The sequence below is a fragment of the Stenella coeruleoalba genome (assembly GCF_951394435.1).
Source record: "Stenella coeruleoalba genome assembly, chromosome: 11".
NCBI classification, from domain to species: Eukaryota; Metazoa; Chordata; class Mammalia; order Artiodactyla; family Delphinidae; genus Stenella; species Stenella coeruleoalba.
In genome coordinates, this window is record NC_137157.1 from 31,534,749 (window position 1) to 31,558,572 (window position 23,824).

Here is a 23,824-nt window from a genome sequence, read left to right on the forward strand (position 1 = left end):
AAATGCGAAACTGCTTGATATTCTTGTCAAAACTGGTTTCCTTTCTTGCAGGCAGACGAGTTAAAACTGGCTAATATTTAATATTGTTTACCTCAATTTTATCTTTAATAAATCCAATAATCTTTAAAAGCTAAAATATAACTGTTTAAACAAATTTAGTGACAAGAAAGAACTTTGGATTAGTCTTTTCCAAGAATGAATAATGAATGAAATACAGTTAAAGACGTTTAGAAATATATTTTTCAGCAGTGTAGTCCAGAAGTTTATATCAAGTATCAACGAATTTTTCATAAAAATTGACTCAATTTTTTTGAGTCAATTGGACATTGACTCAATGTCCTTCTAAAAGGGCAGCTATTGGGCTAGGCAGGATTTAACTAAGAAATTAGAGGTTTAGGGTTGAAAATGTTACTGGGAAAAGTTGATTGCTTGGACTGTTGATTAGGTATGTGAAAACAAGGGTGGGTGGCCATGGGGCGAGTAGTCATAGTTAAATAAGAACTTGAATATGGAATGTAAACATAGAGTTCCTTTGAAAATAGAGACAAACAGAAGTGGCAGTAAGCACCCCCGAGTTCCCAGTTAAAAATAAGAAACATACAAACAAACTCTTTTCCGCTTTAACCACAAAAAAGCAACAAAAAACAAAACCAAAAAGAAACAACAGCAACAAAAAAACCAACCTGTTCATTTAAGGCAAAGACCACAGAAACAAAAGGAGTACCTTAGTTCAGAACAAGGGAATTTGATTTTGGTTCCTACACATCAGAGGATCTGAGAGGACAGGCAAGCTTATTCACAAAGTGGAGCAAGGACAGAGTTTGAAAAGATTAATACATGAGATCTGCTTGCCATGGAAAAATTTGCACAATTTCAACGGAATGAACGAATTGGTGAAGGCTGTTCTACCGAATAAGTACTATTAAGGCAGTATTTACAGAATGTGTTGTTTCCTATATCCTAGGAAATCTGCCCCTTGCTGATAGGGCTGACTATCTAAAGGGAATTATCACTGTCTAAACAGGCGGAAACTTGGAGAGCAGTCAGCCCCAAAAGAAAGACTGACAGCTTGTAAAGAGACTTGTTAACGATGCAAATATGAACTTGCATATGCTTGAGATAAGCGTTAATTTTACAAAACAAAGAGTTCATTCTCAACATGTTTTGGAAACACAGTCTTTGAGAACTTGGTTGATGTGTCAAATGAAATGGCCTAATTGAACTAATTCCCATTTAGGGGTTTGTTTATTCTACTTATCTGAAGCCAGAGCCAACACTCCCTAAAAGTTTTGAATGGCATTTAATGCTTCCAGAAATTGCAGCTTACCTATCTGTAGATAAGCCAGTTTCCCTTTCAGCTGAATCATATTAATTAAAACTGTTCTGTTAAATAAATGTAAAATGGCCCTCTTGTATAATTTAGAATACATAAATTACTCGACCTTCCCCCACAGAGATATTCTGCTGGTAGGTAAAGAAATAAAGTTTAGTGGTTTTATTCGTTTTACATGGCATCAGTTACTCTCTCTGATTACAACATTTTTATTACAATAGGAGTCATTTTAAATTATTTAGGATCTTAATAAGCCAAGGCCATTTTATCTTTGCCAATAATTACCTTATTTTTCTCAGTATAACATTTTAACAGAGTTAAAAAAATAAATCAGGACCTTTACTTTAAAGATCTTTATAAGAGAGAAGATAACGTTACAGTATACCAAGTATGTGAATTTATGACCAATGATTATATTTTAAGTGATGTCACATTAATTTAAAAAAATTATAATCCATTCTAACATACTAAGAAGTTTTTCCTAATAATCTAAACCTTTATTGATCCACAGCCATTTATAGCAGGGGTTGGCAAACTATACCCTATAGGCCAGATCCAGTCTGCTGCCTACTTTTATATGGACAGGTAGCTGAGTTTGTTTTTTACAGATAAACCTTTACAGTCTACTTGATGGTAGAGAATGCTTTTAACCCCAAGCAAAATGTTGACCCAATATAAAGCATTCCATTCTTTTTACTGGTAGACCTGTATTACAAAAGAAATTAAAAATTTTTTTAAGTTTATTTATTCATTTATTTAATTTTTGGCTGCACTGGGTCTTCGCTGCTGCATGCAAAAAGGGTTTTCTCTAGTTGCTGAGAGTGGGGGCTACTCTTTGTGGCAGTGCGCAGGCTTCTCATTGTGGTGGCTTCTCTTGTTGCGGAGCACGGGCTCTAGGCACGCAGGCTTCAGTAGTTGTGGATCACAGGCTCTAGAGCTCAGGCTCAGTAGTTGTGGATCACAGGCTCTAGAGCTCAGGCTCAGTAGTTGTGGTGCACGGGCTTAGTTACTCCACGGCATGTGGGATCTTCCCGGACCAGGGCTCAAACCCATGTCCCCTGCATCGCCAGGCGAATTCTTAACCACTGCGCCACCAGGGAAGCCCTAAATTCAATTATTATGCAAAAGAAATTATATTCAAGTATAATCATTACCTTTTAAACTTTGTAATAAAAGAAACTGTGGAAATTTATTTTCTCTTGTATAAATGGACCTACACAATATCCTTGATTTTTGCCTCTTGGCATAGAAAGCCTAAAATATTTATCATCTAGCCCTTTCCAGAAAAACATGGACCCCTATGATGGAGTATTTTTTCTCATTCATTTTTATTTTTTAATTTATTTTTTATTTTTGGCTGCTTTGGGTCTTCGTTGCTGTGCACGGGCTTTCTTTAGTTGCCGTGAGCGGTGGCTACTCTTCATTGTGTGGGCTTCTCATTGCGGTGGCTTCTCTTCTTGCAGAGCACAGGCTCTAGGCACGTGGGCTTCAGTAGTTGTGGCACACAAGCTCAGTAGTTGTGGCTTGCGGGCTCTAGAGCACAGGCTCAGTAGTTGTGGCTCATGGGCTTAGTTGTTCTGTGGCCAGTGGGATCTTCCCGGACCAGGGCTTGAACCCGTGTCCCCTGCATTGGCAGGCGGATTCTTAACCACTGCGCCACCAGGTAAGCCCCTCTCATTCATTTTTTAATCACGCCTACATCAGTTCAGCAATTAGTTTCTGAGCAACTCCCATATGACAGACACTGTTCTAGGCCCCAGGAGACACTGTAGGGAACAAGATTTTATAAAAATACTGCCTTCATGAAACTTACATTCAAATTATGTACCTCATCTCCTCAAAACTACCTTGTTTCCATTATTCCCATTCTATAGAGAGGCAAAGTGAGGTTCAGAGAATTTATGTGGCTTGTCTGGAGTCTCAGCCAGAACTGAACCCAGTTATATCTGACTCCAAGGCTTGAGCTTCTAACCAGTGGGCAGGTCTGGCTTCATGGGCAGGGGGCTCCATGCTTGGTTTCATGCTCTGCTGTCGCCATCTTGAAACTCTTAATCATTTTTTTGAACATGTTTTTGAACAATAAATACATTTCCATTTTGCCATTGGCCGCACAAATTATGTAGCTGGTCCTGCCACTAAGGCAAACGTGCTTCTCTCTCAGACCACATTCTGCCAGGGCTACTTTTTAGTTTTTTAAACACGCACGGGGGGCTTCCCTGGTGGCTCAGTGGTTGAGAGTCCGCCTGCCGATGCACGGGACACGGGTTCGTGCCCTGGGCCAGGAAGATCCCACATGCCGCGAAGCGGCTGGGCCCGTGAGCCATGGCCGCTGAGCCTGTGCGTCCGGAGCCTGTGCTCCACAACGGGAGAGGCCACAACAGTGAGAGGCCCGCGTACCGCAAAAAAAAAAAAAAAACACGCACGAGAATTCATCTATGAAGAAGCCTTGAAATCTATCAAGGTCTTTAGAAAAATAATCTATTATTAATCCACTGATTCATTTTCCAATTCACCAAAAGACTGGAAGTTCCTTGAAGACTAGGACTCTCTCCCACAATAATTTTTTTGTAGTTTCCTCTGGGCCTAAAGTTCTTTTAAATTCCATTAGTATCTGAACCTTGTCAAGGACTCTGTCTTGGCTCTTCTTGTCTTAATTTTACTTCCATGGAAGAGCAAAATCTTTACCATCAACAGTTTCCTCTGATCTTTATGCATTTGTAAATTTTGAAACAGATGTTGGGTATGACTTAAACAAAACATAAGAACTAACCTGTTCTGATATAAGGAAATCCTTTGTCCGGGAGTCCATTACTGAAACATTGATGGCTTTGAAGGGTAATCCACAGGTAATCCACCTGTACTTAAAATAGGTGCTTTATCTTCTTTTCTTTCAATTTCTTACAGCCTAGTCATTGTTGGATAAGCGAGATGGTGGAACAATTGTCAGTCAGCTTGACTGATCTTCTGGACAAGTTTTCAAATATTTCTGAAGGCTTGAGTAATTACTCTATCATAGACAAACTTGTGAAAATAGTCGATGACCTTGTGGAGTGCATGGAAGAACACTCATTTGAGGTAACTTTGTATTCATTGGGATTGCTTTTTATTACTCTTCTCTAAAACCTGTGCTGATTGGTCATGGCTGGGATGGGGGCATATTTGTGAGATTTCTAATTTATAAATTTTTAATTAAAAAATTTTTAAGATGAGCACATCTCTTAGAGTTAACATCTCTTTTTATGTCAATCGTATCAGTACAAATAGTGTGCTAATGGCATTGATAAGAAGTAGAGGTCACAAAAAGTAGGGTATATTAGACGAGGTATCATGAAGGAAATAACATACGCATTGGGGCATGAAAGATGAGTTAGGTGGTCAGTAAATGGCAGTGTCTGGAAGAGCATTCCAAATACCAGAGAATGTCCGTTTACTAATCATAGAGTAGTACATAGTAAGTGCTACATAGGTGTTAACTCTTATTATTACCTGCTTTTATTTATAATCATGTATTTATGAATTCCTAAAATAGACCTTTGACTTGTTTGGAGGATTTTATAGAAAATCATACTCTTTTTATTCTTTTGAGACTTGCTTCTTTCACTCTGCGTTATGTTTATAAGATATATCCACATAAAGCTGTAGTTTTGTGTGTGTGTGTGTGTGTGTTTTTACTGTTTATAGAGCATTCCATTGATTCAATACACCACTGTTTATTAAACCACTCTCCTGTTTATTGGTATAAGGGTTTATAAACACTGCTGGGAATAACTTTCTTATATGCCTCTTGGTGCAGTTGTGCAAGAGCTTCCTCAGAGTATTTACCTAGAAGTGGAATTTCTGGGTCACAGGATGGGCGCATGTCCAACTTTACTAGGTAACATCAAATGTGCCAATTTATGGCATTCCAGTGACTTATAAGAGACCCCTCTGCTCCATGTCCTTGCCAGTACTTATTATCGTCAGACTTTTAAATTATTGACTATTTGGAGCATGTATTAATGGAGGGGTATTTTTTTTTAATGAGGAGTAATAATTTTAATGAGCATCTCTAAAGAACAGTGTCTGTAATTTGTTGTTAGGATTATTTCATTGTTATGATGTTGTATTCACCTTTCTCACCCTCACCACCACCCTCTTCCTTTTATCCGGAGTTGAGCCCCAGACTGAACTGGATGGGATCATTTACCCTGCAGTACAAATTTGAATTATATGTGTTAAAACAGTTGTCTAAAAGTGTCCGTTTCACTTGAATCTTTCAAGGACACATTTATAGTCTATTACCTTGACATCAGTTAAATCTATAGACTATTTGAAAAATATAATCCTATTTTTTTTCTTCTTCTAGAATGTAAAAAAATCATCTAAGAGCCCAGAACCTAGGCTGTTTACTCCTGAAAAATTCTTTGGAATTTTTAATAAATCCATCGATGCCTTCAAGGACTTGAAGATGGTGGCTTCTAAAACTAGTGAATGTGTGATGTCTTCAACATCAAGTCCTGAAAAGGGTAAGACATATAAGCATTTCTAATACAAGTATAAAAAGCAAGTTTGAGTCTTATATGTATAGGTAAGAATCTACCTTTGACTCAAATATATGTGTAGCTAGGGAAAGATGTGTGTATGTCTAATATAAAAGCAAATATCAGTGGCATGAAAGAAACAGTTGTAGATTTGTTGGTGTTCAAGCCAAAACAACACTTATTGTGCATGAGTAAACAATATATGAGATAGTCATATTTTTATCTGATATTTGCTAGTAACGTACAATTATATTATTCTTCACCTCCAGTCTTCTTAATGTCCCCTTCTCAAATCTGAATAATCTAGATTTGGGAAGCAGACCTGGAAAGTACTCTGATATTGCACTTCACCTTTTGAGGACTCTGTAATTTATGTAAATCACCATGCAACACTGACACATTATTGCTTTCTATTTAGATTCCAGAGTCAGTGTCACAAAACCATTTATGTTACCCCCTGTTGCAGCCAGTTCCCTTAGGAATGACAGCAGTAGCAGTAATAGTAAGTACATGTATCTGATTTAATGCATGCATGGCTCCAATTAGCATCTGTAGGAGTATTGCATGGGCTTTAAAGGAAATTTTTACAATCATTACTATTAACGCTGTTCTGTTGCTATTCTTCCTCTTATGATCTTCCTGAGAATTAAATATTAGGTTTTTACAATTGGATTTCCCTATAGCTAGAGATAATGTTTAATCGGGGCAATAAATTTTCTGCTAAGATTATTTTAAATAAGGCATAAAATTACTTTTAGATGTATGATTTATGAACTTTTTTCATTGTTGACTTAAAGTATATTTCGCGTAGAATTTGCCTGACGAAAATGGACTTTTAAAGTGGAAAATACAAGTGCTGGTTTTATAAAATTCCAAGGATATTTTCTGTTTTGTTGTGTATATCACTATTTACTATTGTGTGTTTGGAAATTTGATGATTTTTGTTATTTTACTATAAAATTACATGTTAGGGGAGAATATTCTTTCTCTGAGATTTCTGTCCTCGGTGGTGAAGAAGAACCCAGTTACCTGGAAGTCTAATGTCTTTTTTTCAAATGGAGGCAAAGGTCACTATAAAGGTCATTGGATTTACTAAGTATCCTGATCCTCTAGCCTCATGGCAACTGTAGGGGGAAAAAGTTCATCCTTTGATCTTAGCTAAGAAAGCCATCCCTTAAGACTTAGTAATGGGGCACTCTCATATGTTCAAGGACATCAAAGACCTATCTGTAAAAAGGAGTAATCAATTTAATACAAATCTACAATAGCAATGCTACAATTCAGAAATTAAAAGAAAAAGCTCTAAAATCCAATTTGTTTTGGATTTTTTGCCAACAAAACCTGACCTGAATTGTGATGAAGCTATTTATAATATTTATCTTTCTAAAGGTGAATATCTATGCATTTCACTAGGAAATATTAATGTGTTTGATTATAGGGTACTACCCAGACCTCATTGAAAATATTATATAATATACAATATTTACAGGCCCAAACCTTCTAAGATGTAAAATTCTGAATCACATAACACATTGGATCTGAAAAGTTTTGAAGAGACACTTTGTATGTTAGTCAGTTAAGGTCTTTCCTACTAACTATGAATTTTATTAATCTTTCCAAAGAAGACATTTTGTCTTCTTAAATTCTGTTTGTATTTCATTGATTTCTAATCTTATCTTTATTATTTCCCTACTTCTACTTTGGGTTTAATTTGCTCAATTTGTTCTAACTTCTTAAGTTCTTAAGGTAGAAAAAGTAGATCATTGACTCTAAACCATCTTCTTTTGTAATATAAGCACATATATAAATTTCATTAAAAGCAGCTTTGGCTATATTCTACACATTCTGATATGTTGTGTTTCCATTATCATACCTTTAAAATACTTCTTTTAATTCTCCTTGTGATTTCTTCTTTGATTCATGGGTAATATAAAAGTGGGTTGTTGTCTAAAAATATGTGTTTTTTCTAGATATCTTATTATTAACTCCACTATTGTCAGAGAACATACACTGTAATCTTTTGAAATTTATTGAGACATTTTATGAGTATTATTCAAGTTTTGGGTGTAGCATTCTCAGATTTAATCCAAGTAGTTGATAGTGTTGTTTAGATCTTCTATATCCTTATTAAGTTTTTTGTCTAATTTTTTATTACCTACTGAGAGTGGGACATTAAAAATCTTTCCTTTTGGAAAAGGAAATGGGATTTCCTTTTCCATGTGGGATGTGGATTTGGTTATTTCTCCTTTTGGTTCTGAGTTTTTTGCTTCGTCTGTTTTGCAGGTCTACTATTAGGTGCTTATACATTTATTATTGTTATGTCTTCCCTGATTAAGTGACCTTTATATCTTACTGCAATATCCCATATTAACTCTGGTAGAGCTCTTGTCTTGAAGTGGATTTTGTCTGACATTAGTAGAGCCAGCCTTTCTTCTGCTTACTGTTTTCATGTATATCATTTTTCTTCCTTTCATTTTCAACATATTGTCTTTATTTTAAAAGTACATCTCGTGTAGACAGGATATAGTTGGGCCTTGCTATTTTATCCAGTACTTTACTTTTAATTACAGTGTTTCATCTGTTTGTATTTAGTACAGTTATTGGTATGGTTGGATGTGGGTCTACCATTTTGTTATTGGCCCCATTTGTTTGTTGATACTCTGTTCCTCCTTTACAGACCTCTTTTGTGTTGATTTTTTTTTTTTTTTTTTTTAGTGTTCTATTTTAATTACTCTGTTGGCTTTTCAACAGCACCTCTTGACGTCATTTTGTGGTTGCTTTAGGAATTACCACATACACCTTCACTTGTAACATTCTACTTAGAGTTAATGTTGTAGCACATCCAGAAACAATATAAGAACCTTGAAGCAGGATAGTTCCACTTGCCCACAACCATCTTTTGTGCTGTGTTGACATATATCTACATAGGTTATAAGCCCCACAATGCAGTCTTAAAATTATTACTTTAAACTATCATATGTCTTTTAAAGAAAGTAAGAGAAGGGAAAAAGAATCTTTTATATTTACCCACATATTTATTATTTCTTGTTACTCCTCATTCCCTCTTGTAAATCCAAATTTCTGTCTAGTGTTAATTCCTTTCTGGCTGAAGAGCTTCCTTTAGCATTTCTTGTAGTGCAGATCTGTTGCCACCAAAACAATTTTTTTTTCTTTTAATTGAAAAATGTCTTTGCCTTCAGTATTGCAGGTACTTTTTACTAGACATGGAATTCTGGGTTAAAAGAATTTTTTTTCTGAGTCCTTTAAAGATGTCGCTTCATTGTCTTCGTGCTTCTGTTGTTTCTGACAAAAAGGCAGGCAGCATTTGTATGATGTTTTCCCTTGTATGTACTGGATCATTTTTCCCCTCTGCCTTTCAAAATTTTCTTCTGTTTAGGAGTTTAAAAAAGATGCACCTAGGAGTGGTTTTCTTGTTGTTTGCCAAGCTTCTTGGATACGTAAGCTTATTTTCCTCAAATTTGGGGGAAATTTGGCCATAATTTTTCCAAACATTTTTTTCTTCATTCTCAGCTCCTTTTGAGAGGAATCACACACATGTAGAATCACACATGTACCAATCCCATATATGTTAGGCAATTTGATAATATCAGTCTCACAGATCATAGAGGTTTTGTTCAGTTTGGTTTTTTTTCCAACCTCTCTTCTCTCTAGTCTTCAAAGTGAATAATTTCAACCTATCTGTTTTCAAGTTCCCTGGCTTTTCTGACATCTCTAATCTAAATTTTTCTTCCAGTAAATTTTCATTTTGCCATTAAATTTTTTTTTTATTAAGACTTTATTGTTTTAGAGCAGTTTAAGGTTCACAGCAAAATTGAGGGGACGGTGCAGAGATTTTCTTACATACCCCCTACCACCACATACCCATAGCCTCCCCCATTATCAACATCCTCCACTAGAGTGGTCCAGTTGTTACAGTTGATGAATCTACATGGACACATCATAATCACCCACAGTCCATAGTTTACATAGGGTTCACTCTTGGTGGTATACAGTCTGCAGGTTTGATTCCAGTGTATCTTTTCATTTCTAAGTTTGTACTTTGTATTCTAGAATTTCCATTCGATTCTTTTTATATTTTACATTTTTCTGCTGAGATTTTTCATCTGCATATTCATTATAACAATATTTTGTTTTTTGGCCCTTGGATATAGTTATAACAGCTGCTCTAAAGTTCTTATCTCCTAATTTCAACATGTAGGTCATCCCAGCTTGGTTTCTATTAACTGATTTTTTTCTCCCTGATTATGGGTCACATTTCTCTTTAGATGGCTAGTAATTTTTGAACATATGTTGGATATTACGGATATTATGTTGTTGAATATCTGGATTTTGTAGCATTCCTTCAGAGACTTTTGAGTTTTTTTTACTGGTAGGCAGTTCAATTCCTAGCAGATCAGATTTATTTTCCTTCCCAGTCATGTTTTTTAAGCTTTCTTAGAGGGAGGCGAGAGAGTAGCTTTATTTCTAAGGCACAGAGTTTCTGAGATGTTTCTTGAGTACCTGGAAAATCTCTCCATTCTTGCTTGTCAGAACTCCTTCGTCTCTGAATTGACTGCCAGGGTCTCTGTTAAAGTCATAGCTTCCCGGGCATTGTTTATTGCCAGGTTTTCTGAAGTCGTTGCCTGTGCCTGTACAGCTTATTAGTCAACCAATGACTTAAGGAGACTCCTCCAGAGACTTCTACCGCTCCTGTTCTGCACAGCTCCTTTCCCACAAATAACCCTGCCTCATAAACTCCAGCTAGGGCAGCAACCCTGAACTTCATCCTCTGATTCCCTACCTCAGTGGGACTACTAAGTCTGAAGGTGCCTCCCAGCCAGAAAATCAGGACAGTCGTGAGCCTTACCACGTGTGTTTTTTCCTCTCTCGGGGATTACACTCTTGGGCTGCCTCTTGGCTGATGTCTGAAAATAGCTGCCTCGTATAATTTGTTTAGTATAATAATTATTTAAGTTGGGAAGGCTAATATGCTATAATCATGGTTGGAAGAAAAAGTCTTTTCTACTTACTTTAAAAGACAAACTGAATATAAAACACCTATTTGGTCCTGTACCTCTGAGTTTATAGGTACTTTTTAAATTGCAACATGAATGACCAGTCTTCCTTTTTGTTTTCCTTTCTTTTTTCTTCCTTTTTGTAAAAAATATGGGTCTTGCATAATCAGCTTTTGGCCAGGTGTTGTCACTCATGAATGAATATGGCACTTAGATACCCATGCACAAGACTAGCTCTTATGTGGTGTACATTCTCATAGGAGAAACAGACACAAATAATAAGTCATAGTATTTTATAATATATATTATTTATAATATAATATGTATAATAGAAGTATGTAAAAGCTTTTAGTTGTAGCATAAAGGAGGTAAGACTTTTTCGGGAGTAGGGTCAGGGAAACTTGAAGAAAGCATGCTGGTTTTCAGGGATAAGACAGACCCCAAATGTGGCCAGGCTGGCCAGAGGACCAGTGCATATGAAGGAGGAATCCAGAGGTGTAATGCCCTCTCTGTAGCTTATAAGGGAAAATCATGGGATAATGTAAAAGTGTATAAGTTATCCAAAGGGAACTGTGTTTTCAAAGTTACAGTAATATCCTTAGTACCAAGCTAAAAGGATGTCTTTAAAATGATTGAGATTCTTACAGATAGTATATTTAAATAATAGAGAAGAAAATCCTTACTTTGGCATTAACTTACTCATCTTCCAGACAGTCTTGAGTCACACTGCCTGGGTTTATATCCCAGCTCTAGACCTTGGCTAGCTATGTGACCTTGGGCAACTGTCTTAATCTCTGGAATCCTCAATCAAATGGAGGTTGATAATCTCTCCACAGGTTTTCTGTGAGTTTTTGTTTTTGATTTTTTTGCGGCACGGGGGCCTCTCACTGCTGTGGCCTCTCGCGTTGCGGAGCACAGCCTCTGGACGTGCAGGCTCAGCGGCCATGGCTCACGGGCCCAGCCACTCCGTGGCATGTGGGATCCTCCCGGACCGAGGTACGAACCCGTGTCCCCTGCATCGGCAGGCGGACTCTCAACCACTGCGCCACCAGGGAAGCCCTTCTGTGAGTTTTAAATGAGTTAGCACATGTATACTTGGAGCCGTGCTTGATGTATAGTACATGTTCATCATTAATTATTAGAACAATGAGATCTAGCACCGAGGCTGGGTCAGTGGTGAGCTTTGAAGTGCCAGCAAGCCTGCGGTGAGCTTTGAACCTGAATCAAGGGAGAGAATACTGAGTTGCATACTTTTTAAGGACCAAGGAGAGAGCCATGTTCATAGGCATGGTCCCCATAAGCAGACTTACTCTACAAAGGAGTTCGGCAAAATTGTTGCACAGTTTGTGTTCTGCGTTTGTAGAGATGTCTGATGTTATTAGTCAAACCACACAAATCAGTTCCCACAAATTTTGAACTGTGGACAGCTTTCATAATAATGATACAATTAACATGAAAACAACCCAGGAATTTGGGATTACTCAAATCCTGTCCAGATGAGCTCCGCCACCCCATACACTTTCTGGGGCGATCTTTTCATAAAAGAAAAGCTTTGGCCCTAATACCCTTCATATGGGCCTTGAGGCACATAATTCAGATCTCATTGATCCCTGGCTGATAGCAGCAGTAGTAAGTATTATGCCCTGGAGGCGTAAGCAAGCCTTTTCTGATAACATCAATTTTTCTCTCCCTGGAAGAGGAATGGCAGGATCACTGAAGAGTTAGCCAAGGCCTGGCTGTGAAGCCATTTGCATTAACAAGAGAAATAAGCAAAGTGAGGTGACACCTCTGTGGGAGGGAGGTGCAGTTCCTGTGGGTCTGACCCCCTCCCTTCTCCCTCCCTCTCTCCTGCCAGAGGACTGCTGCTGCGTGTTAGTCAGATTCCAGAACTTTGTTCAGGGCCATAGTCCTAGGGGTGGAAGTTTAAAGTGGTTAAAAAGTCACAGTGCTCTGGTAGAGGGAGGTGAGAGCTTTCTTTAGCCTCTAAAGAAACACCTCCCTCAGGGGCTGTCCTCCTACCTGAGAAAGATTTTGAGTGGGGAGTCCCAGAACACCTCACTCTGTAGTAAGCTCCTTTTGCTTATTGCTGGTGGGTGTGGTCTTTCCTCTGGTCTGATCGATGCAGTTCAAGATTTGGCTTTTGGATAGAACAAGAAGAGCAGGGTTTTAGCTGCCTTGATTCTGGGGCATCTGGCTGCCCAAACATAGGTAATGGAGTTCTCCATAGCACCATCTTAGCTCATTAGTTTTCTGTTGGAGCTGGGGACAAAATATTAATAGCTTTCTTTGTTCTCTCTGTACATGTCTATGTATGTCACCTGGCCAAATCATAATCACATGCCAGCAATCCCAATAGACAGTGTGGGCCATCGTGGGTTGGCCATCAAGGAGAATTCAAACATGTCACTGGAATATAAACACAAACAGCCAAATTATTTACAGATAACGATATAAGCATTTCTAAAACGGTCAGAATTGCGTGTTAACTCCAAATCCATTTCCTCATAGAAAACACCTTTATAAATGGTAGTAAAATCCCTGACAAGTACACATAATCTTATATAACCCTTAAAATAGCTATATTATTGGAATAACAGTATTACTTCAGTTATGCCAAATCCCATTTTATAACTAAGCCTTAATTTGGTGATAGAATTCATGTTGAGCTTTAATTTAAGATGCCTAAAACATATTTCCCATGGGGTTATAGGATGTGAGGTGGGCCAAAAGAGCTGTCAGTCTAGTCTTAAGGAAGTGATCCATGGTTACGTGAATGGAAGATTCCACTTTACCCAATGTCCCTTAGGATAAGGGACACCCATGACTCACTACATCCCCCCCCATTTCCTACCCCAGCACACACACAGAGACTTACTGTTTTGAGAGCCTCTTTGGAAACATAAGAATCATAGAATTAATGAATTTCCTGTACCAGGTTTACCAATGGTAGGGAAATGGGCAATTTCTGTTCTCACTATAATAGATAACATTTGTTTCTTGCCTCTTCGGTTAAATCTATGAGTTTATTTTTCCATCTTAAATGCTGATACACATACAGTGGTTTGGTTCTTTTATATCATGTACTTTAGGTATTTTATATGTTAAATAGGTGACTATAGGCTGACACAGTACCCAAGTATCATTGCAAAATATCATAGCCCAAAACAGTCACTTTCCCTTGGATTGGTTTACATTTTGATCATACGATTGTTGAAAGTGTACAATTTCTAACTGTATTACATCTTCAACAGAAAACTGAAAGTTTAACTCTTACAAGTTGACACATATGTGTCAATGTTTTCAAACAACTAAGCTGTTCCTTGTAAGGAGATAGACAGAAAAATCTGTCAAAATGTTAAGTTTTGTGTTGGGAACAAGAGACGCTTGGGGGAGATGTGTTGTTTAATTCCTGAATCATTCTGCTTCTCATGGAAGAGCAAAGCAGGGTGAAGGGAGGTGTCCCAAGTTAAACTCATGTGTGTGTCTTCTCTCTCACTAAATTACATATTTAGAGTCAGCTTAAGGAGACACTGGTACTTCCAGCCATTCTTTCATGTTCAGTAGTCTCAGACTTTCGAACGCAGAAAGTCTGAAAATTCAAACCTTTACTCCATGGTACAGTTCGGGGCCCTACCTGGCATCCAATAAATGTCAGCTGAAGATGTGATGAGGAGACACCATAATTCTAAACTTGAGGTCCCTAAAAGTACTCTAACCACAATGTACAGGTATTAACTTAATATTTGAGGCAGGCCAAACATAGCTCGAGGCATGCATCCAGACCTTGATCCGGGTTGCAAAATGTCTTCTTTAAAATTTCTTGGCAAGATGTGAAGTGTGAGAAAGTGAGAAGATATTAGAAGATAAAGGCATGGAAGATGGATTTGCCTGATGATAGAAATCATCTGCAGGTATATGTCATCTGTGTTCCATATGGTCTGCATTAACCAAGTCAAATAGCCCTCTGTCTGTGGTGTTTCTTTCGTTTTTCAACTTGTATCTTTTGGAGACTACATGGACTTGCATTGCAAGCAGGAAAATCAGCATTTTAAATATTTTAAACAGATAGGTCAAGAGTACATTTCGGAAACAGTTGGGAACAACCACAGGATAAGAGCAAAACCTCTGGCATGGAGGTACTGTGTTCACCACTGTACTGTTTAAATTACAGGGAAGGCCTCAAATCCCATTGAAGACTCCAGCCTACAATGGGCAGCCGTAGCATTGCCGGCATTCTTTTCTCTTATAATTGGGTTTGCTGTTGGAGCCTTATACTGGAAGGTAAGTGTTGCTATTCTTTTTTTCTTTCCCCTTGATCACAAAATTTCTGAACTTTATATATTTATTTGTTCATACTATATTACATCAATGATTAGCTAACAAACTGCCCTTTTCTAAGAAAGGATCCTACCAAGAAAACAATATTTTTCATTTGATTACTATTTAAATCTTTCAGTTTCTTTATTATTCTTTCATCTCCAACATCCTAAAAACGCTGAGTTGATAAAACCGTGCATTTTTCATAATTTCTTATTGCAAAAGTATTTTTATATGCTGCATGCTGATGAAAACATAGAAGTGGAGACTGTTTACCTCTTAAATAGTACATGATATATTGATATTTTTATAATATATGTATATATCACTGTTCTTTTCCCAGAAGAAACAACCAAATCTTACAAGGGCAGTTGAAAATATACAGATTAATGAAGAGGATAATGAGATAAGGTATTTTGTTTTACTAAATGTGTGCATAAGTAAGCTTGACCTTGCCACTTCACATACCGTGCATGTGCTCATAACATCTTTAAGAAGTGTTTCACTCTTATGGTGGCAGCTCCCAACTGATGTCTTCCAAGTTTTATCCACATTTCTGATCTCTCCTTGTCTCTTCAATCCTACATCTCCATTTACTTGGGAAATACCTTCATATAATTGTCTTCATAACCCTTCTTATGGTATCATCTCTGCTCTCTTTATTTCTATAAACAGCAGAATCTTGCTCACGTTCCTGGTCATGGAGCTCAGGAGGCACGTTTGCTTATTCTCCTCTTTTCCACACTATAGCCAAGACATGCTTAGCTCTTTCTTTGGCAATAGTCATTATCTTCATCCATATCTTTATTATGTCTTGACTGAGTTGCTACCACAGAATCTTTCTTTTCCTCGGCCTTTCTAAACTCCACCTTTGCCTCATTCTTCTGTAAACCCCATTTCTTTTTTTTTGCCCATACGTGGGCCTCTCACTGCTGTGGCCTCTCCCGTTGCGGAGCACAGGCTCTGGACACGCAGGCTCAGCGGCCATGGCTCACAGGCCCAGCCACCCCGCGGCATGTGGGATCTTCCCGGACCAGGGCACGAACCCGTGTTCCCTGCATCGGCAGGCAGATGCTCAACCACTGCGCCACCAGGGAAGCCCTAAACCCCATTCTTAATATCACTTCCTAGTCAAGATACTTTCAGTTATTTTTCTCTTGCATACTTCATATATTTGACCTCACTCTGGCTTTCAGAGCCCTTAATTTTTCTCAACCTACTCAGTATTTTATTCAAAGCCAAATACAAAAATTGTTTTGTGAGACCTTGCCACTTATGGTGGCTGACGCTGATCACGTTTTTACCCTATCCCATACTGCTCCAGGACCAATGCTTTGATTTTACATTCAGTTATAGTTTTCATTTGGCATGTTATTTTCTCTTATGCTGTATGTGTACATATTCACAAATTAAGTGCATATAAGCATTTTCCGTATGTGTATCTGCATATGCGTAGAGAATTTTTTAACTACTTGGGGAGACTATGTGGAAGCAGATGAAGTCTTCCCTCTTCCCTACAGTAATATTATGAAGGTAAGCTTCCCACTCAATTTTGCAATCTTTTGCTACTGTATTTACAGAAAAATAAAAACTGCCCTTTACAATGCCCAGATCATGGTTACTTCAGAATCTCTGTCTAAATGCAAATAAGCGTGTTTCTTATTCTTTTTCAGTATGTTGCAAGAAAAAGAGAGAGAGTTTCAAGAAGTGTAATTGTGGCTTGTATCAACACTGTTACTTTCGTATATTGGTAAGTATTAAGAATTCAAGCTAAAAGATGTAACAAGAACTATGCAGCATCCTAGACACCAAAATTTATTAAGTCTTCTATCAAGCTGGGGTCAGTATGTTAGCTGAAGCTGTTATGTAATTGTGCATTCTCAAGTTTTAAGAGGCAAGCAGTATTATTCCAGTGTAGTGGATTCATCTTGTATGGGAGATATACAAAGCATTAACAGTTGAGCGTTTCCTAATTTTTTTCTTTTTTGGCTACGCCACTGGGACTTGGGGGATCTTAGTTCCCCAAACAGGGGTTGAACCCGTGCCTTCAGTGAAAGCATGGAGTCCTAACCACTGGGCCACCAGGGAATTTCTGAGTGTTTCCTATTTTTGAGGCCAGAAAATAAATTAGACAAGGGGCAAAATATTTTGGACTAAATAGGACTAAAATAAAATATTATTAATAGAAGAAAAATAAATAAAATCAATTTCAATTAGGTGTGATTAACATGATAGGAAAAGTATCTCATTTGTTAAATGCTGAAACAAATGAAAATCAAAAACATTGCCCTGCTATTTTAAGGAAAAGTAGAAAAGGTCAAAATCCCATACAGTAAAAAAAAAAAAAAAATCCCATACAGTAGGAGAGGGAAATTGTCAAGGTAGTGCCACCTGCCACATGACATAATACTTGTGCCTCATCACCGTCCAGAGCCCAGGACACACTGAATATAAACCGGGGACAGATAACCTGTTGTGATTGTGTGGGTCTGTGAAGGGCCTGGGGAGAAAGGAGACTAGGAAAACATGACCAGAGGGCACTGATGTTTATACCTCCTCTCCCCTCTCCTGTCTACTTTCTCAACTCCCAAGCTGCAGACGCGGTGCAGGGAGCACCCTGAATGGCACTAACCTGATCCAACGTCATGCATGCTCTTCCCATTTGTACTTCTGCCAACTCACTGTTAATTCTGTTCTGCTCATGAACCCCCATTTATTACAGTGGTGTATAAGTGTTCTTTCATCTTCCTAAATCTTCAGTTCTTCCCCTGCACTCCCTCGTGGTTAGAGGATCATTTACTCGCCCGATTATTACAGACATGGTCTCCGGTGAGCTTCACCTTTTCCTTACAGGTCACTGTCCTTCCAGCTTTCCCTTCTGTCCCAGATTCAGAGATTTCTCTCTAGATTGAACCTTCCCCAGGGAAACTGGGTCACAGAGCCTTTGTCTCCTCCAGGAACTCACTTTTATCAAACATCATTTTTCAACAACCCAAAAATAACATCATATAATAATAGTAATTATGTCGCATATGCCTCTAACACTTTAACCCTGCTATTACACAGACTTCATTTTTGCCTTGAATCATGCCCTTGGTCACCACGTCTAGAGCACGAATAGCACCCTCTCTTCTGCTCCCATCCTAGCTGTCCTCTAGCCTCATGTTTCCTGTCAAACACTGTAAAGGAATAAACCCTTCACTTGACCCTTTTTATTTTCGGGTGCAGTATTCCCCAAGCTGAAATCATTGTTATTCCAAGAAACATGTCTTTGACCTCCAATCCCAGTACAAACCTACTGTTTTTTCCCCACTGCTGCTTCACTTCCCTTAAGCCAGACATCCACCAACTACACATTAAATGGTTAATTGAACCTTAAAGGCTCAAGTAATGTTCTCTGTGGTTTGCTTTTCAATGGCATCACTGGGATCCTGTTTTGGCACATAGGTGATGTGGTGTTTAATCGTGGCATTTGTCCTGTGACATTTGGGAAATGGATTATGATGGAAAAGCCCAGGGCACTTGTCTAGGAGAAAGAAAGATGGCATTTTAAAGCAGCTGTAGTCAAGCAACTTACACATGCTGGTCAGGGAATATACAAGGACAGGAAGTGAGTCTGTCTGGTTCTTGCTATATCTCCTCACAAGTACCTCACTTGTTGCCTAAGCACTGTAGGCGCTCAATAAATGTCTGTTGAAGTGACTGAGTGAATAAATAAACCCTAAATGAAAATCTTACCAAGTGGTAAGGAAGATAGCTCTGCTGAAGTGGCCTTTTTTTTAAGGTTCTTTTGTTTCGCAAGATGAATATGTTCTAGAGACCTGCTATACAACATAATGCTTAGAGTTAAAAAAACTACATTGTGCATTTAAAACTGTGTTCAGAGGGTAGATCTTGTGTTAAGTGTTCTTACTGCAATAAAATAAGATGTTTTAAAACAATCTTTTAAAAAGTGCAGTAAGGTTTATTTTTATCTTGTATGTGTATGTGTGTGTGTAATTTGCTGATTTTGGTCAGTAGGACAGCAGAGTATGTACAGCAAGGGGGAATACAGTCATATGGGAAATGGCTAAATTATTTTTCTTAAAATCTGAAATGTTACTCATACAATTAAACGAATGAAATTAGGTTAAAGAAGCCCCAAATTGTTTAGAAATAAACTCGTCACATACCATTGAGGAGCTGGTGTAAAATAGATGACCTTACTTCTCACCATTTCTGCAAAGCTCTCTCAAGGCTCAGCTCAGAACCACCACCTCCAAAAAGCTAACTTCCCAAATGAAAGTAATCTCTCTTTTATGGCCCTCTAATTATATTTTGTATTACACTTCATACAATATTAATATGGTATTAGTTACCATTACTTACATAGACGTTACTTACTCACAGCCACTTACATAGACGTTTTGTGTCCTCTTCTAAACCATAAGCTCTTAGAGGACAGGATTGGTTTCTGAATATCATTTTGGAATCCCATTAAACTATATAGTTGACACTTTGCACATACAAGTGATGAATGTATCTGTTGAATAAATGAATGGAGAGATGGATGAATACCTCAGAGAACTGCAGTAACGTGAGAATAAAATTTATGGAGTAAAAACAAAAATAGACGTGTGTAGGTAGAAGTAAATAAGAATTCAAATACTGAGGGCAAGATAGATAAAAGGAGGAAAATAGAAGCAGCTCATTATCATGAATCTGCAAACCCCGAAGTCAAAATATATATGTATCATTTGTAACCATTTATTGAGTACCCATCGTATACAGAAAGCCTGTTCCTTGTATCAACAGAGGTTTGGTAAAACCTGCCAAGGAAATTTGAGTATAATTTGGGGAAAGGGATGTGGTGGAGGGAAAGGCTTGGGGGAACAGACTGTGACATGGTAGGAGAGGAAATATGCCAAGAAATAAGAAGAACAGTAGTAAAAAGTACCAACATAGAAATGAAATATGGAGTTGTAATTATATATTTTAAAAATTGGCTATAATTTGGATTATAGTCATTTTCTTGCTTCACAAAAAAAGGGGAAAATATAAGGAATGACTCAGGTTTGTGGCAAGGATTTCTCCCTGAAATAGAAGTTTCATGAACTAAAAGAAATTAAACCAGGACAAATATTGGAACACTAGAATAGAAAACATATGGAATAGTTCTCCAACCTATAATTGGAAAATGAAGAGGAGGATTTGATATTTTAAATACAAGGAAGGAATGTAGATAATGACCCAGAAACAAAAGAAGTTGCCTCTAAGAGAAAATATACAAAAGCTGTGTTTATTTGACATCAAACGTGAAATTATCTCTGCAAAAAGTTAAAAATGTATTTAGTCAACTAGCTAATGACAAGTATACGTATGTGGCATCCCAGAAGAATTTTTCATTTATTGGGTTGCGTGTAGCACAGTTTAAGAGAAAGAAATAGAGTAGATCATAGCACAATTTTACTCTTCATTCTAGCCACAAATGTGACACCAACAAGCTCTAGTACGTGCACTGTTGGATGCAAAGCTTAATATAACCTAGTTCTGTCCTCAAATTGCTTATGGCCTACAAAAGGAGATAAGACATATGCATAATAACCTATTTTAAAACAGACTAAAGGAGATTTTGGTTAAAAAACAACAAAAAAAGCTGACAAAGAAATGCAATAATGAGTCAAAGGCAAAGCCACTGCATATGGTTGTAGAGGATGTGCCCTGAACATAGCTCTAGATAATGACTGGTACAGATGGCATCCCATAGAATTGTACCACCCATATACAATTGTCTTATTTAACTGGGGAGAGAAATCATTCGGAGAAAGGCTTTATTGTAAGGGTGATGGAGGTGGCATTTGTATGGAACTGGATCTTGGATGATTGCTACAATTTTACTGGCAATAGGGAAGTGGTAAATCCAGATACTGCAAATGGCATAAGTTAAATCAGGGAGCTGAAAGTACAGACTGTGTTCAAGAGTTTGTACAGCTGGACTCCAGTAGAAGTACACATAAAGGGTTAAAATGCTGAGAAAGGATGGGCATCAGTTTGAAACAAGGTCTGAATTCCAAGTACAGGGCTTACACTTTATTGAGTAATATAAGGAGTTGTTGGAGGGTTTAGAAAAGACATAATACAATCAAAGCAGAGGTTTAGGAAAGTAATCAGACGTTGGCGTGGCCAGATGGATGGGAGTGGTGACCTGGAATCAAGGAGTCCACTTAGGAGGCCAATCTTCAAAACAGGTGTGAGAGAATGACAACCTGAACTAGGGTCACAGCCATGGAGATAGGAAAGCATAGGCCATTTTGGAGTCACTGCAGTAAAAGAATAAGTCCTAGTTCCTGATGGGATGTGAGGCTTGACATCGCAGGCAGTAATCAGGGATGATTTGGAGCCTATGGGACTAACCAGATGGCAGTGCCAATAGAAAAAAATGGGAGAAGGAGCCGTTAGGAATTATTAACCAGTGGCCAAATATGCTTCACTGGAAATTCAGAGTACAGTAAGCGCTGCAAATAATAGATTGGGGATTGGGAAGTCATCCACGAAGAATTTTAATTGAGACCTTGGGAGAAGGACCGTGTAATCACGGAGAAGGCCCAGTTTGGTTGACGGTAAACAGCATGAGTTTGTAGATACTGAGATGGCGGTGTTTAGGGACTTATCCCAGCATGGTAAGTGTAGAAAGTAATTTTTTTTTTAATTTATTTATTTTTGGCTGTGTTGGGTCTTCGTTGTGGTGCACGGGCTTCTCATTGCAGTGGCTTCTCTTGTTGCAGAGCACAGGCTCTAGGCGCGTGGGCTTCAGTAGTTGTGGCACGCAGGCTCAGTAGTTGTGGCTTGTGGGCTCTAGAGCACAGGCTCAGCAGTTGTGGCACACGGGCTTAGCTGCTCCGCGGCCTGTGGGGTCTTCCCGGACCAAGGCTCGAACTCATGTTCCCTGCATTGGCAGGCAGATTCTTAACCCCTGGGCCACCAGGGAAACCCCTAGAAAGTAATTCTTATTATAATTAGGCTGGTGGAGAGATTCATAAAAGAAACACAACCTGGAAGTTTCCAGTAGATCTAAGACAGAAGAAAGTCGATCCTAGAATTGGAATAGGGATGAGGGCAAGTTATGCTGGGACATTCATTGCACAGGACTCAATAATGGTTGGTTACCAATGGCCAGATCTTTGACTCTTTACCACATATTTCCTAAGAATTTCTAGAATTTTGAAGGTTTTGGTTTGGAGCTCGCTCTGTGTAGATACATTGTGATGCAGAGGATTAGAAGGGATTAGACTTGGGTCTAATCTGCACCTTAATTAGCTGTAGGTTCCTGGATGAGTCAGTTGTCTTTTAACCCCTGATTCTTCAAATGTAATGGGAGGATAATAATACTCACCCTATTTATTTCGTGAGGTTGTTGCCAGAATCCATGGTATTATTATAAAAATGGTAGTTTCGTTCTATGGGAAACCATTTGTTGGTTTTTATGTTTGTTTTCTTTGCGAAATGATCTAAAGACATAATCAGAATAGATTTCCAATCTTGCTTCTCTACGCTTACGTTTAGAGTTTCAAGTTATTTGTAGCTTTTTCAAAAAATATATATATTTTTTGCTTTTTTGTGATTTCCTTCTGCTTTTCTAACCAAGTTTTATTTTTAAAATATCTGCTAGGTAATTTGCATTTCTGAAATTTGCTCTTAATGCATGTTAATTTCTCCTCCAGTATTTAATTCTGCTTTCCTAAATACAGGTTTTCTATTTTTTAGAGTTCTCTCTTTGGTAAATTGTCATGTAATATGGTTTTTAGTATATTATTACATTTTATATATTTACATTTTCAATATATTACATTTAATGATTGCATACATTTCATATATTACATTAGAGTAATATACATTTAGCATATTACTGGAAAAAAACACTGTACTTCTTATCACTCATACTATAAAGTTTTATATATAGCCTATGTAATGATCTCAAACATTTTAAAACCAGTGATCTCTGGTTCTGGGATTGATAAATAAGGACAAAATAGGAAAAGAGTAGGGAAGAAACTAAATGCAAAATACACATTTATTTAGGGGTTGTGATTGAAGATAGCATGCAAATGCTGCCTATAATTAAAAAAGAAAAAAAGATAAGGAAGTACAAATACTTCACCTGAAAGCTGAAAAATCTGAAAGCTGAGTCCAAAGCTCAGTGGGTTAACACCAGCACTGAAAAGCTAAAACAGAGTCTGGCTTTCATGCTTCAGCAAGTACAGTAAGCTGTGCTGAGGCCAAATGAACTTCCCCAGAGGCTTTGTCAGGAATGTGGTGCCAGGATTTCTATCTTTCTTCTTCTGGCTGACAGCACTGAAGGAGATCCTACTGCTGCTCTTTCCTCAGCTGGGAGAAGTGATTGCTAGAACCTGGCTAGGCAGTCAGGATACTGGCACTGATCTGTGGCTAGGAGGCTGTCATTTGTGGGTGGCCTCTGATCAGCCTCTCCGCCTGTCCCAGATATCTCTTGCATGCCACTCCATCAATCTCCACTTCTCCACTCGGAACACCGCCATTGTTCTTCAGACCCTCTCCCTCACCACCTGTTTACAACCTCTTCAAAGGCTTGTTAGAGAAATTCAAGGCTACATAGATTGATAACACTCATCAGAAATGGAGAT

The 23,824-nt window shown here is 38.0% G+C and overlaps 2 protein-coding genes across 9 annotated transcripts in view; one reads left to right on the forward strand and one right to left on the reverse strand.

The window, feature by feature from the left end:
• Positions 1–23,824, forward strand: part of KITLG (KIT ligand) — an 88,618-nt gene that overhangs the window by 59,631 nt on the left and 5,163 nt on the right. For 4 of the 5 annotated variants that reach the window (XM_079938137.1, XM_079938140.1, XM_079938136.1 and 1 more), the window contains 6 exons: positions 4,238–4,408; positions 5,679–5,838; positions 6,272–6,355; positions 15,040–15,149; positions 15,529–15,596; positions 16,859–16,935. In XM_079938137.1, the coding sequence (XP_079794263.1) occupies positions 4,238–4,408; positions 5,679–5,838; positions 6,272–6,355; positions 15,040–15,149; positions 15,529–15,596; positions 16,859–16,898 (633 nt within the window). In that variant the 3' untranslated portion in view covers positions 16,899–16,935. The remainder of the gene's footprint in view (positions 1–4,237; positions 4,409–5,678; positions 5,839–6,271; positions 6,356–15,039; positions 15,150–15,528; positions 15,597–16,858; positions 16,936–23,824) is intronic. The other variant, XM_079938139.1, reaches the window with a different exon arrangement.
• The window catches only part of TMTC3 (transmembrane O-mannosyltransferase targeting cadherins 3), a gene marked incomplete at its 5' end in the record, with an annotated part of 314,399 nt that continues 299,837 nt past the window's right edge, over positions 9,263–23,824 (reverse strand). For all 4 annotated transcript variants that reach the window (XM_079938133.1, XM_079938132.1, XM_079938134.1 and 1 more), the window contains one exon: positions 9,263–13,274. In XM_079938133.1, coding sequence (XP_079794259.1) covers positions 13,252–13,274 — 23 coding nt within the window. In that variant the 3' untranslated portion in view covers positions 9,263–13,251. The remainder of the gene's footprint in view (positions 13,275–23,824) is intronic.